Source organism: Mesocricetus auratus, unplaced genomic scaffold (genome assembly GCF_017639785.1).
Source record: "Mesocricetus auratus isolate SY011 unplaced genomic scaffold, BCM_Maur_2.0 Super-Scaffold_100015, whole genome shotgun sequence".
NCBI classification, from domain to species: domain Eukaryota; kingdom Metazoa; phylum Chordata; class Mammalia; order Rodentia; family Cricetidae; genus Mesocricetus; species Mesocricetus auratus.
In genome coordinates this window covers 17,563,957-17,580,425 of record NW_024429198.1, presented here as the reverse complement: position 1 = coordinate 17,580,425, position 16,469 = coordinate 17,563,957, and the positions used below count along the sequence as shown (strand labels likewise).

General features: G+C 34.9%; 1 protein-coding gene across 3 annotated transcripts in view; it reads right to left on the bottom strand.

Moving 5' to 3' along the window:
* Positions 1–16,469, bottom strand: part of Cdh18 (cadherin 18) — a 796,302-nt gene that overhangs the window by 35,025 nt on the left and 744,808 nt on the right. For all 3 annotated transcript variants that reach the window (XM_040757658.1, XM_040757657.1, XM_040757659.1), the window contains exons 7-8: positions 14,047–14,300; positions 5,823–5,959 (exon numbers count right to left, since the gene is read on the bottom strand). In XM_040757658.1, the coding sequence (XP_040613592.1) occupies positions 5,823–5,959; positions 14,047–14,300 (391 nt within the window). The remainder of the gene's footprint in view (positions 1–5,822; positions 5,960–14,046; positions 14,301–16,469) is intronic.

The window sequence follows — 16,469 nt, the reverse complement described above, 5'->3', positions numbered from 1 at the left end:
TTCAGCTGACTCTAATGGAGATTTCTATTCCAATGCTCAAAACAATGGCCTTGGATAAACTAAATGGTTCCCAAATCCAAACCCCAGGTCTTTAATCTGAGAAAAGTTCTAGTAGTAATGATAAGGTTAAGGTATTGGGGATGAACAGGAGATAAATGATGATGTGAGAGACAGAAACCAAAATATATTATTTATGTGTATCCAATTGTCAAAGAAAATGATCAATAAAAATGGCATAAATAGTCTTGACTTAGGTTCAGAAACTGCGAAATTCAAACTGTGAATGAGAAATCTTACCCCAAGCTGATGTAAATTTTATGAGTTTCCTTGATTGGATCATGGGTTTCTATCCTTTGTGGTCACAGTTTATTCTTTAAGTTTCTATGACACAGTTTAGCTGACATTAATATTTAAATAGAAAAGCTAAACAGAACTAATTGTTTCTCTTGCTGCATTGAGCTGTCCTGAGAACATAAGAAACATGGACTCTTAAGCAGCAAAGAAATCCCTTCCTGATGGCATTCACCCTGAAGTATCAGCTTCTACCTGTTCTATGTCAGCCTGCTCATCAGCCTGTCTTCACAAGTTATGTGCCCTGCATTTTAAAGCTCTGAACTTCTGCAGGGAATACATTGAGACAAATCAGACTCTCCCAGTTATTGATTCTCTCTCTCTCTCTCTCTCTCTCTCTCTCTCTCTCTCTCTCTCTCTCTCTCTCTCTCTCTCTCTCTCTCTATTTCTCTGTGGTTGGGAGAGGTAGAGGTAGATGTACAGAGAGAGAGAAAGAAAGAAATTGTGGGAATATTCCCTTCCCCACTTTTCCTAGGTAATCTATTGAGGCTTGGGCAGTAGACCAGTATTTATCGCGGGCATACAAATGGAATTTGGGCTCCCATCCAATAATATGAGATGCACTCTCACCCTGAACTCTTGGGGGAGGGTCTAGGCACTGCCCTGGATGAAATGACAGACTATGGACACCCCCATGGAGGGCCTCACCCTCCCTGGGGAAATGAGGGGATATTGGGGAGGTTGGTGGGAGGGCATGGGAGGAGGGGAGGGAAATGGAGAGGGACCTGGAATTGACATGTGAAGCAACCTTGTTTCTAATTTAAATTTAAAAATAAATAATTAAAAAAAACAATATAGTAGTTATCATTTGGCAATGCGAGTCATCAAATCCCACTGCTAGAAGACATTTAAAAGACACATACCCGTGAAGGTAAGAAAATTACTGAAGGGCTAATAGAAAGGACTTTCAGGACAAGTGAGGTAGAACCCACTGGCATAAAGAATAAAAAATAAATATTGTGACAGGAAAGGTTTAACTAGGTGAGGAAGCTGAAGGTAGGGCAAAGAAGGAGTATGCAAAGTATAAATAACACTACAGTTGTTTTGAAGAAGACCTATAAAACTTACCACTGTATAAGTTTACACACCTAATGTAATAAGACAATAATGCACTTGTTAGATACCATAGAAAATTTGTAGTGTCTAAAGAAAATAGAGTATTTCTAGAATGTAGCAAAAAGTGAGTTGACCTGACTCCAGTGAATGATCACACATGTAATAAAATTTGAAACCTTGAATTCTTGGTGTTAAATGATTAAGGGAAATGGACAAAAAATTCAGCAGCTATGGAAATGAGAGAGATCTGGGAGAGTTGTGGGGGTAAATGTGACTAAAGTTTATTGTCTGAAACTTACCAAGAACTAACAATTAAACATGAACACACACACACACACACACACACACACACTGCGGAATATTTCAATAGAGAGTTATTTACATAATAGTAGTTCCTTAAGAACTGTTATATGTAATGTAATAAAGATTTTAGTTGTCAACTCATGGGGAAATCTTTGAATATATCATATTGCAGTGCTATATTTATAAATGGAAAAATAATACTATCTCATAATTTGAATAAATGTGATTAACAAACTTTAAATCAACCTTGGTAAGCTAATGTGCTTGTATTCAATGGTATTGGCTTATCTAATGTCAGCAGCAAATATGGATACATTAAATATTCATATATATTCATATATATATATATATTTGTGCTTCAGTTCCCTTGCCTATGTGATGGTAGGAGCTTTTATTCAGATTTTCACAGAAGTTTCCACTAAGATAACATATCTGGTAAAGTATACCCCCTGGAAGCCTAAGAGTGGACATGGTTCATAGACCAGTGACCTTTGTGGTATCTGTGTGGCTGAGACCCTACTGATTCCTCCTTGAGACCATTATGGTGAGCTAGTTTCCTTCACTCAATCTATAGAACCTATTTTTATGAACAGAGACTGGATATAGTCCTGTCTTAAGCATTGTTGTGTACATGGGATCGAGGTAATAATCATCAAGATGTTTTCCACCAAATTGTGCTGTACTTCTTAAATATATCTAAAATAAACTACTTGGACTCAGATTGTCTGAGTCGAAACAACGCTGGTTAACTAGTCGTGTTGAACCTAAGTACTTTCTTAGCTCTCACAGGTCATTACTCTGCTGACCATGGTAATCAAAGAGATACCCATACAAAACCGTCCTTTAACCATAGCAGAAAGTGATATCACAGTCCAGCCACATTACTATTGCTTTTACCATGTGCTTAGACAGTGAACAAGGGCAAAAGGATGGAAGAATGAACATACATTCACATTCTTTGCAGTGAATGTCTCTGCTATTACCTTTGGTCTCTCGCTAAATTGCATAGATATCTTGGTTGAATTCTTCATTGTCACACTGTACCACAGACATGAGGTCTCTTCAGTGGAGAGAATGCTGGCTTCTGCTTTCTTTGGCAGGCTCCCACTGCACAGCACACACAAGTCTTAGGCTCCTGCCTCACATATGGGGTACATGGGATCACATATGTGCTGTGCACCCCCTGACCAAGCATTTTTGTTCTCCTAAATCCTGACACATTGCCTTGCTAGCACTCTTCTCTTATTTGCATAATTCCCTCAGTAGAGAAACTGAAGTGCTTTAAATATTAACCAGTAAAAGCAAAATTCCACAGGACAATGTACTCTTTAGTACAAATTATATTAAGAAGAATTTTAAAAAGCATTTGAAAAAATTGCGACTGCATTCCTAAGCAGAGCATGTTTTTCCCATGTGACTAATGTTAAAGTTAAGGCTCACAATTATGGGAGAGCTTCTGCCACTACTGAGGGACAGTTAGGCTTGGCAATAGGTGTCGAAGATAAACTTTCCTGAAAGCAATCTCCCAACATGGCTATAAAATCTTAACTATTGCTTATTTGTTCTGTACACCTGTTTGTGATTGGAATTAAATTATATTTCAGTAATGCTCACTGAATGGGTCTCTACGGCTTTTTTATTACCAACTATTAAATTCAGGAAATTACAATTTAGTGTACTGTTTTACTTAGTACGTGTGTATTAACTCTATTCCCACAAGAAGTAATAGCAAACAGAAAAAATAAACTCAAATAAATAATTAAGACGTTACTCTTATAAAAACAGGACTTCTCTTTGGTAATGACTGCAAATGATACATTTTTTACATGCAAGTGTGTTTGTAAGTTGGTTTCTACTTGATGTGAATATTATTGGGGCTTAAGTGATGATTCAGAGTTAAATAACAGCTACTTATCTAAATCCTGAGAATTGTTTCTCCTGTAAGATCTGCTTAATGTTTTCAACACTCCTTTGTAGACATTTTCAAAGGTTAACTCCAGTTTTCACCTGACGCTTAGTATCATTTATTATTTATTTAAATGTTCTCCCAAATAAAAAGATGCAAAATAACATATTAAGCCAGGAGATTTAGAAATGAAAATTATCCAGAATGATATGAAATTAACCTTTTCACGTCTCCTTTACAACACATCAGTTTTCTACTAGTATGATGAAAATATAAATTAAATAAATGTGCCGGCAGAAACATTGTAAGAGTTACAGGCTGAAAGGAGCACAGTGAATCAGGGTCTTCCGGAACTGACAGGACAAAGCATTTCTGGGTTCTCAAGAGTAACTGCCAGAACGAAATCAAACTGGAAACACTTCAGCAGGAGTACAAAAGGAGCTCATGATGTAACCACCCAGGGTTGAAAGCTATGGAGAGCTAATGACTTCTTTAAGGAGATGGCCTCTGGTAGGTTGACCATGCTGTATGAATGTCTCCATATTCATTTGTATGGGAAGCACAAAATGGATTTTAGATGTTAAAAGAAAAATGTACATGAAGTTGGGAGGGAACAGGAGGGTGAGTTGAGGATATGGGAGGAGATAGAGGGAGAAATGGGAGATACAATAAAAATAGATTGTGTGCATGTATGAGATTCTCGAAGAATTGACAAAATTATGATTTCTTTAAAAAGAATTTGAATAATATGGACAGAATAAATAAAAGTTATAATAATAAGTATGGATTTATAAAAAGCTATGAAAAAAGCTGGGTGTTGGTGGCACATGCCTTTAATCCCACCACTCAGGAGGCAGAGGCAGGTAGATCTCTATGAGTTCGAGGCCAGCCTGGTGTACAGAGAAAGTCCAGGATAACCTCCAAAGAAATACAGAGAAACCCTGTGTCGAAAAACAAATAAAAAAGATATGAAAAATGCAAGACACAAGGATATCACTTGTGTCCTCAGCAGGGGATAGACAGGAATATAGGTCAATGGCAATATGAACAATTTGGAATTTATTAACATGATTATAAAACGTGTGCAGCTTTAAAAGAAAGTAGTTTGGTAGTAAAATGGTTAATCATGGAATAATCACACAAAACAAAAATTCTACACAAGATATATTCAAGAAAATGAAATACAAACATTTTTATTGTAGTATTTCCATGCAGATATGAATAAAAACATTATCAATTACCTAAGTGTAAAACAACAATGAAATCGTACAGTAAAGAGATTTAAATAAAATGTGCTAGACCTGAACAACATAGGAAACTTTATTTTCACATGGATGTAACATTACAAAAATTAATATCCTAAATGAAACTACTCAGACACAAATGACCACATATTCTCTAATTGTCATCTATAATTTTTACTCTGAAATAATCATACTATTATATTTAAGTTTTTCATGAGTTTTGAAGTATTCACTAAAGATTTATATCATTTTTATCTACAATTCTAAACTGACACTAAATGGTACCCTTTGTTTGCATTTTCTAACATGAAGACACCATTATCAAGAAATTAGATCTCTTTATAAAAGTTTTGTTTTAATTTTAATGACAGTCATAATTTCTTTTTTCAACACTAAAGTAATAGTTTTTATGCATGGTTTCTTTTTGTTGTTTTTTTTTATAAGCTTTTGTGTTTATGCACTGCCCTGGGTTGATGTCCATTTCATCAGCTTTTTGTTGTAAGATTTGCTTAAAGAGAGGTTATATACACCACTCAGATTTCCCAATGAATTATTTCACTGTAAATGGTATAAGTACTAATTAAAGCAAGGGTAGTATAATGATATTTAGGGCTGAACTGTCAGATAATAAGTACCCTTGTTGAAAAGACTTGATGGCATAAGTGAAGTTCAAGTACATGAAACAGAAAAGTAGCAAAATTAAGAGGAAAATCAAACATACTTGACTCAAGGATGAGGACTAATCATTCTATAACATCAATTTTCTAACTTCAGGCTAGGATGAAAGTGAAGGAGAAACAACAAAAGTTGTTCATTACATTAGAGATATGAGAATGACTCCATCTATAAATTCTGTGAAATTCTGACAAAACGAAATGAGGGGTATTCTGCTGACCCGCAAATCTCTGCATGTGATTTCATGCACAATGACATTATTTCCTGGGATACATAGAGCAGTTTACCGTTTTCTGAAGCAGTCACTGTGATATTGTACCATGGCGTTTCTTCTCTATCAAGTACTTTTGAAGTCTTAATGGTTCCAGTATTGGCATCAATATCGAAAAATCTGTCCTCTTCAGCACTGTTGTTGATGAAATACCTGGAAGAAAGAAAATGAAAGTCTTCCTTGTAATGAATGATAAATAAGGACAATATAACTTGATGGGGGATGTACTCTGTAAGCTGTGACTATGTGTTACTCTTATTGGTTGATGAGTAACGCTGTTTAGGCCAATGGACAGGCATACTTTAACTAGGTGGCAATTTTGAGCAAAGAGGCAGTGAGAAGGAAGACAAAATGAAAGACAGCATGTAGCCACTGTGGAGTCAAGAGTCCAAAGTTACCTGTTGATACACAGATTAATAGAAATGGGTTAATAATTAAGAGAAAGCTAGCCAGTAAAAAAAGTCTAACTTGATGACCAAACAATTATAAATATATATTAAGTCTCTGAGTGGTTATTTCACAGTGTCTTCAGGGATCTCGTGGGTGGTGGGAAACTAGTCCAATGGGACAAAGATAGATGGAGAAAGTCTGGGCCACAATAACATAATGGAGTTATTAAATCAAGTGCATTAAAATACAACTATATTTTAATATATATTTGAATTAAGAATTCTTTATAACTATATTTTATAGAAGCTATAACAGTTGTTTCTAATAGTCAAATTCAATATTAAAATATTGGAGGAAAAAAACTAATGAACTCCATAAAATAAAATAGGCAGTATATTAGGGCCTGGAGAGGTGGCTTAGCAGTTAAGAGAAAATACTCCTCTTATAGATAATCCAAGTTCTGTTCTAAACACACATATCATGTGACTCTCAGCTAGATCCAGCCAGTTAACATTTCAACATGAAAGGGCCAATGAGTAAATAGCACAAATTGAATTCTATATTGTGTGTGTGTGTGTGTACATACATGCATGCATACATACATGCACACATACATACATTCATACAGTATGAGTTGACCTGCATGGGTTATGGATTTAGGAAGAGTTTTAAGGAGGTTAGAGGGTGACAACTTTCAAAACACATTGTAAACATATATAAAATTCCTAACAAATTAGAAGAAATTATTGAATTAAAAAGAGTTTTATTCTCATACAGACAATGAGAATAATTTTAAGTAAATGAAGAGATGCATTAGTATATGAGGGAAGCCACTGATGTTTTCTTGTTGCCTGTGCATGTGTTCTGTGTCTGTTGTGTTATACTACACAAGGGAAAATCTCACTTACTGAGATGGGTAAGAGTAAGGAACTGCCACAGTATTGCTACGATGTCACATTCAGATAGATGTAAAGAATAGGAAGAAGGGTGAAACACCACATGGATTTCTAGTGTGCTTTCTAAACATGTGGATTCAAAGTAAATCAGCATAAATTTAACTCAGTGTGGCAGTGGCATCCAATTTGAAAGGAAATTGAAAGAGAAAAGGAAATAAAGTACAGAGCTAATATAAACAGCCTTTAGAGACTAAAAGCAGTTCGATACTTTTGTGAGAATAGCTGGCAGAACAAGCCCAATGTAGGCTAAACTAAGTTTGAGGAGGAAGGAGAACCAAGAATACAATGTCTCAAGCAAAGCTTGGAAACATAGGAAGAAATCAACATGAATAGTCAATACTTACATGGGTAAGAGTTTAATCTATTTAGTCATCAGTGAGATGCAAAGGAAAACTATTTTTAAATTTCATACCTCTCCAGACAGAAAGACATTCAATAAGAAGTAAAAATAAAAGCTGTTAAAGATTCAGATAAACAAGGAATACTTATACAGTGATACTATGACTTTATAATATTCTACTCATTGTGAGCAGCTAAGTATGAAGATTCCACGAAAAAATAAATGAGGGCTATCATTTGAAAGAACTGTGTCACTTCTGGGTTGGAATTAGAGGATTTGTAGGTCAATATATCACAGAAGTGCTTGCATCAAATATTTGTTGCAGTACCATTTATAGCAATCATATCGTTAGAGAATTAGCTTAGATGACTGACAATAATCAATAGATAAGTAAAATATGCAGTACCCAAATAAAGAATTTAATCCAACCATATTGAATAAAACTGTTTCTGTCATGAAAACGGTTATAACTAGATATTGCACACATTTAGATATGCTGTATTTTAAACATATATACATGTATATTAATGTGGGAAATTGAGAGTTGGGGGACATAAGGCAGAGTAAAGAATGTGTGAGAAATTATATTGAGCTAATGGGAGTCAAAAAGGGAGGGGACAGAGTAGCAGGTAAACACTATCCAAGTATATGAAATTCTTGAATGGGATTGCACTTATGTATTTAACACTATGCACAATTAATACATGCCAAAGATAATTACATACAAAAGAAGCTTGTAGTACAAAATTGCAGCTCTGTCACTGCTATATAATCACTGTGTTACAAGTGAAATAACATCAAAACAGTATCTATACATGACCTAAAATCTTCAGTGTCTATGTTTGGAAATAATTAAGAAATTAGTGGGACACAACTCTGAGTACGCATAGGAGATGTCTCATGAGAAAGTAGGTGATGAAGCTGCTGATCTAATCAATGGATCAGTGCTTTGATAATACAATGCAATTAGTGGAAAAGAGTGAAAAATGGAAGGAGGAGTTTAAGTAGAGGAAGTAGGTCCAGGGAACCTGCATTGTAGGGTTTATTTGGATTGGCCTTCTCCTACAGCAATTCCACTATTCAATGCTCACTATGTGATCCTCTAACACATTCTCCCACCATATGGTTCTCCACCTCCTATTGAGTTCAGACCACTGGGCCATATAGAAAATGAGTAAATGTTTCTATAACTTTGAAATAAATGCTCAATTCTTCGCATTTATTTCCTGTCAGGTAGATAGTGGAACACAAGTGAAAACTAATATAATCTACTGAAAAATACTTCAAATATGTGTTCATTAATGAAGTGAAATATTCATAATGTTGTAGATTTAGATTACAGGAAACTCAATTGACTTGTTGCTAGGTGCTATTTGCCCAGTAGTCCTTAAACCCACTCTGTTGGACCAGACTCCAGTGTAATCATTAATTAAGCATCAACAGACAAATGCTGCACTTTGCACCTTACCTAGCAAGAATCTTTTGTCAGAATTTCCATTCCTTTACAGAATCATACATTATGATTACATATTTTTACAACTTCTAACTGTGACCTTTGGTATGTGTATGTCAAATTGTGAAAAATGAAAGAACATTATTCACTTTATCAAAAAAGATGATGCTGATTATTCAAATTAGCACTTCATTGAACAACAAACAGAAAAGCTATGGCTATAATAAAGAATCAATATCAATAATGACTGCCTTGAATAAAATATTGCCTTTCAATAAATGTTACAATAAAAAATCACAGAGTTTCATTTGAAACGCAACTTCTCTATGATACTATAGGCATAAGGTAAGGATAATAAATTGTTGTGTTAAAGTGTGTTGGAATACTTGCTTTTCCTCTCAATAACATAATCTCATTCCTGATAGGTATTTGCATTATCCATTATATTCCCTCTCTTTCACCCAAAACCTAATTTCAAGATTGTGTCAAAAATATACTTTATACTAGATGTCTGTTCCACTATGTTCATAGCAGCTTTATTTGTAATATCCAGAACTTGGAAGCAACCTAGATGTCCCTCACCCGAAGAATGGATAGAGAAAATGTGGTACATCTACACAATGGAGTACTATTCAGCAGAAAAAAATAATGGAATCATGAGATTCGCAGGCAAATGGATGACACTAGAAGAAACCATCCTGAGTGAGGTAACCCAGTCACAAAAAGAGAAACATGACATGTACTCTCTCATATATGGATTTTAGACATAGATCTGGGGAGTGCCAGCCTACAATCCTATTGCCAGAGAGTCTGGGAAACAGAAACTTCATTTACTGGCTGGTTAAGTACTGAGCTGAACTCAAGAAAGCCAGTATCAGAGAGGGAGGACTGATGATCAAAGGGATTAAGACTGGGCTGGTTGAACCCCCAGAAACAGCTGACCAGACAAAGGTTAACTCTTGAATCCCAGGCATCAGCCTGGGAATCCAGCATGGGACTGATCAAGACCCCCTGAATCTGGGTGTCAGTGAGGAGGCCTAGGTAATCTATTGAGCCTTGGACAGCAGATCAGTACCCATCCCAAGTATACACACGGTCTCTGGACTCCCATAGAACAATGTGAGGTGCACTCTCACCCTGAACTCTTGGGGAAGGGTCTAGGCCCTGCCCTATATGAAATGACAGACTATGGACACCCCCATGGAGGGCCTCACCCTCCCTGGGGGAATGAGGGGATAACGGTGGGGGATGGGGGAGGGCACGGGAGGAGGGGAGGGAAAGGGAGAGGGACCTCGTACTGACTTGTGAAGCAACCTTGTTTCTTATCTAAATTTAAAATGGAAAATAAAAAAAATATTAATAAAAAAAATATATATACTTTATACTAATTTGTTGTAAAAGTATTAGATTAAAGTACAGATTATTTCTCTCAGTTATTATTCTTTATGCATTTGTAAATGCTACAGGTGGGTAGTAAAGAAAATTCATTGAGTTTTCTTCCCTATGCGGCTGTTTTGCAATGTGGCTGATTATGAATAATAGTTGGAATAAAGTTTAATAATCTTTAGTTATCCTACAAGATGTGGGATACCATAGAAGCTTAGTTCCCTTGACTGTTTAACTGAATGTCACATATCTGAAACATAGCTCCATTTCATATTTTACAAGTTCCTTTCGAAAGGTTAGAGTATGAAATACTTGAACTGTATAGATGTCCAGAAAGCAATCATTTTATGTAAATAAACCAAAAGTATCATTTGTCATATGGTAAATCAGATACTATACTTCACGCTCTAATAAAATAGCATCTAAACAAAGCATAAATTATGCTACAGAGAATACATATTATACATTAAATGCCTGTATTATCTTTAGAAATCCTCTAAAGATATGTCTGGTATTTAATCTCTATTACTTGTTGTTTGGGACACCAGCATTCAGCTCCTCCAACTAAAGATATGTTCATCAGCAAAAAATTGTACTGTTCGCCGGGCGGTGGTGGTGCACGCCTTTAATCCCAGCACTCGGGAGGCAGAGGCAGGCGGAACTCTGTGAGTTCGAGGCTGGGCTGGACCGATAGCCTCCAAAACGATACAGAGAAACCCTGTCTTGAAAAACCAAAAAAAAAAAAAAAAACAAAGAAAAGAAAAGAAAAACAAAAACGTACTGTTCTAGCCATCTTAAGTGCTGTATGTGTATATTGTTTTAAGTAAAGTCTTACTGTGTATGTTTTTTATTAGCATTATGAAATTGATACTAATAAAACTCTAGTAAAGGGTGGGAACATCTGGTTGTAAGCAGGACCCTACTTTCTCTGTCTCTATTCACTTATTAAATTATTCTGGAATGTCATCACCTTTATATTCATAGACTCTGGCACTGTTTTGTTTAAGGCATACTTAAGACTGAATTAAAAGAACAATAGAAATTAGTCAATATGGACTTTAAGCTAAATTTTATACTTGATATTTGAAAAATAAAGGATTTATATAAGAAAATATTTTAAAATGGGTTTGATGATAGTTCATCTTTTCTTTAGAGAATATGAGGAAAATACTCAATGTCAATTTTTTTTAATTTCCATTTTGCTTCTTCAATGCTTCCATTGTAACCATGCTAGTATTCTCAAATTTCACTTTTCCATGAGTTTGGAACCTCTAGAGTTACTGGAGCACTCAACATTTGTATTCTATCATAGATAATGTGAATGTTTTCAGAAAGTATAAAAAATGTGACCATACCAGAAATTTACTTACCCAGGTTCTAATAAATCTCCAAACACACTAAGAAAACATTTACATTCTTAGTGACCATTACAAAATATTTTTAAAAATTTCATACATTACAAAACTTATTTTTCATCTGGCCAACACAGTTCAATATACTGTTTGTTAGCAATCAAAGGTGTATTCAAGCACCTGTAAAACAATTATTCAAAGTACTTATTGATACTTTCTGCTATTGTAAAGTAATTCAAACAAATAGGTCTATCTCTTAATAACTCTGTATAAAAATTCAGTTTATAAATCACGGTGAGGTTACATGCAATTTATATAAATATAGCTCTAAGTTGTTCAATATATGAAATTCCAATAACTCTCCTTTTGTGTACAAGATATTTAACACATGCTATTAATTCTCTTGTATGGAGAGGCTGTTAAATATAGGGCTTCCCCTGCCCCCCAATCCCTATCCTAATCCCTTTCTGCTCCCCAGGAAGGGTGAGGCCTTCCATGGGGGAATCTTCAAAGTTAGTCTTATTATTTGGAGCAGGGCCTAGGCCCTCCCACATCTGTCTAGGCTGAGAGAGTATCCCTCTATGTGGATTGGACTCCCATAGTCCATTTGTACATTAGTGATAAATGCTGATCCACTACCAGAGGCCCCATAGAGAGCCCAGGACTCCTAACTGACATGCAGGTTCATGGAGTTTGGGTCATTTCTATGCTGGTTTCACAGAGATCAGTCTGGGGTCCATGAGCTCCCCCTTGTTCAGGTCAGCTGTTTCTGTGGGTTTCTCCAACCTGGTCTTGACCCCTTTGCTCATCACTTCTCCCTCTTTGCAATTGGATTTCAGCTCAGTGTTTGGCTGTGAGAAGTACTCTTACCTTACATTCCAAATCTAAAATTTTGCAGTGTTTTATCAAATGTGTTTAAATTCCACTTATTTAAATGTAAACTCAATTAATTACCAGACTATATTACAGACTCCAAAGATTTGTAGGAGAAAAAATGTCATGTTCAACTAGTAGTAACAGGTTCATATTTTTGAGAATCCATGTCAGACAAGGTCTTATGCATTTCCTAGTTCCTTCTATGTGAAGTTCCTCAACCCTACCACTATTAAGCCAGAAAGTAAATGCAGTTTGTTCAAACCAATAAGCTTTTGGTGCCTGTAGGTGCCAGCCTCTAATTTTATGTATGTTTTTAACAAAAGGTGATGATTATATTTCCAAAAATTACATGTTATTTTGAGTTAAATAAACAAAACAAAAAAATGCAATACATTGCTTTACTTTGCACTAAAAACATGAAGAATCTAGTAGTTTAGGAGACTGAAATGTAAAATAAGAGGGTTTTTTCCAAATGCCTATAAGATTACAAATTTATAATTATTATTATTATTATAAGTTCTACAAGTAGGAACATAATTGAATTTCCTGGGACATTGTAAGGTACATCTCTTATGAGTAATGTCCCATAATTACTAAACATCTGATCCCCATGAAATGAAGACATAAGAAACCTGCTTGTAATTTTGTTATATTTTCTCTCTTTTTTTCTCATTGTTTGTACCTTGAATCCTATGCAAATGACACATTTATTAAAATCAAGAATGAATGTCATGTAAATTATATACTGTAATAGCAGCTTTGGAGTTTCTAATTATTTCAAGGCAACCGAAGGAAATTCATTTTATTTTTTGAATCAAAACAAAGCATAAAATAATTGTTATGCTAATAAACCTATTAGAATTTGAAGACTATGTATCAATCATCTCAATACAGCAATATCTAATGTTTTGAGTGTTCTGTTCTTTTTCTAATAACATGAGGAAAGTATGAAGGCAATTAGAAATAGCACAGGACAATTAAAAAGTCATAAAAGTAGTTAAATTTTATGATGAATATGTGAGCGTGGAAACATTCATACAACCACACACACATGACTTATATTTACTGACACAATCTTCCAGAAAGATCTTTTAAAGTTGTTTTTATGAATTCACCAGTTCATTTGTCTTCTGATATATTAGCATTCTCAGCCTCAGTCATATGGGTACTTGGGGTCAGAGAATTCTTTTTATGTGGACTGTTTCATTGATTTTAACTTAGGTATCCTGAGTTCTTTTCTTGGTCCCTTTCAGTTAGTGTGTCCCTACTGCTACATCCAAGACACACCTATCTATAGAATGCACAGGTAGGACTTGGAGAGGTGTAAAGTTGTAAGAGAGGAACTCTCCCAATGGGAGATAGAAAAAACCAGCTAGCTCCTTGCCAAACGTGAGGACTGAGGATATTTGTTTAGTTAAATTTATTTCACATCAATTTACAATGAAAAATAAACATCTTCAATACTGGTGAGGTCAAGGGTACCATACCTTACTAAGCTGTTAGCACTATCTGGATCTTGTGCCAAGACGGTGCCAACAATTGTTCCAACCTTGGCATTTTCATAGACGTCCATGACATAGGAAGGCATAGAAAATAGTGGCGGTTCATCCACATCCCCCACGATGATCTTCAGCATGGTGGCATCTTTAAATGGACCCAGGTGGGAAAAGCGGAAGTCCAGGTGTGTATTTGCGCCTTCAATGTTGAGTGTGTAGGACTTCTTTTTCTCATAGTTGAGTGGCTGTAGAGAACAAGGTGATACCCAATGTTAGGATTTCCACAGTTTTCAAAGATGCAGTTATTTTTCTGGTTGACGAAGGTCAACCAGAAGAAATCAACTTATTTTCCTTTAAGAAATTAGCTATAATGTTTTCCTGAATTATGATATCACAAGAGAAGTCATGGCAATTCCAGGCTTAATCCATAGCAATTTTACTTAGCCATAGAATGTGGTTATAACCATATGCAGAAATTATTTGTCCTCAGGAAAATATTTCTTCTCAGAGACTCTTTCTAGTCCTCTCCATGCTTTATACCCAGAAATTATTAAATGAATAATCTAAACATACCTCCTGCTAACTTATTTAAATTTTGAAATAAATAACTTTTTACAATTGTGTGATTTACCTCATATTGCTTCATAATTGTTTGTTTGTTTTAAATTGAATGTTGGGTGATTTTGCTTTTGACTTTAGTTTCTTCTAGAATTTTGCTCCTCACTTCTTATCACACATTTCATTTGAAAATATTTCCTCATTTTCTATGTTTTGTGTCTTCAATCTAATGTTTATGTTCTTTGCTACATAGATATTGTGTAGTTTATGTTTGTTCTTTGTTTTACTTCTTCGACCATTTAATCTACTTTGCTTCTCATATTCCTTATTGCATTATGATATATGGAGCAAAGTTCTCAAAGCAATATTTTTTTCTTTACTTGGTTAAAACTATTTTGGCTTTGGTCCTGTATTAATTGGTCATGATAATCAGTTTAGTTTCTTTCTTAATTTTAAGTTTCCCAATGGGAGATTTTCTTGTTGTTGGGGAATGAAACTTGGGCCTAATGCATTAGGTAGTTATTCTATAATTTAATCACAAAACCAGTCCTCCAACTTCCATTAGAAATGCCTGCCATTAAAATATATATTGGGCATGACTTTATGTACATATGTCTCATAGAATACCATTGTATTATTATAGGATAAACATAGTAAACTAGTATTTTATATTAACTTTGTAAAACATATCGAGTATTAAGAATATTAGCAGTGATACAAACTGAAGAGGTTCACATATAAATAGGTAAATTAACTTTTTGAGAAGAATTGAAAGTTAGCAAAATGCTTACCATGATTCACATTTATCAATGAATTTGGGTATGCTAGCTAAAATCACCTCATATTTAGTGTTAATTGTAAGAAAGTTTGGATGTAAGCATTAGAATAGGTGATATGAGGGACTTTCTTTATTTAGAACATACTGAAATATTCATTGATGCTGCTCATTTTGATAAATACTTGTTAGAAAAAGTACACAGAGGTATTTCATCCCTATTTCTTCTTCTGATATTAAACTATCCTTAGTGTGCATTCTATCTTTTTTCTTCTTGATGGGATCAGCTATCATTGCCATTCCTTATAGAGATTCTATGTTCTTTCCTTTACCCCAAAGGACTATCCTAGTCATTTTGAATTGTTTAGATCAACAGCACAGACTTGGAAATTTTTACCAGAAAATGTAATCTTATAATAGTTCTAGATGCTAGGGCATCTTTATTGATATGCTGGAAGATCTAGTATCCAATCATGCTTGCATCCTGTTATGCAAATAGCCTATTTTTAATGTCCTTAGATTCTGGAAGTACCTATTCCCATTTGTGAAGGTCCCTTATCCAGACCGAAGCATCCCTTGCAGACTCCATGTCCAACTGTTGTCATAATGGGGTTGTAGCTTCAACATAGGATTTTAGGCAGTCATGTTTGTTCTATTCAACACTGTGGATAAAAAGTGACTAAAAATTGTCCTTAGAGGAATTACAAACAATATCTTCAGTACAGTTGATGATTAATTCTTTTGTTCCTGCCTGGTTGCCTTGGAAATTGGCCTTCTGGGGTTACAAACATTGTATAGAAGGAAAACAAATCTTCTATTCCAAAAGCAGGACTAGAAACTGGAAAGCTCCTAAACACATAGTGAATGAGCATAGCTGGGTCGTTTTAGCCATTTTGCCAGTTCTTATAAGTTAAAGCTTTAAAAAAAATCAAAACTCAAGTTCCCAAAAGTTGAGTATATGTAATCCATATATATGCACATAGAATAAAAATCTTATTCATTTAGATTTATATATCGTTAGTGGTGGGTTAATTAAATCTGAAGTCTATAGCCTACTAATTAGAACATGTTTTCTTTGGAA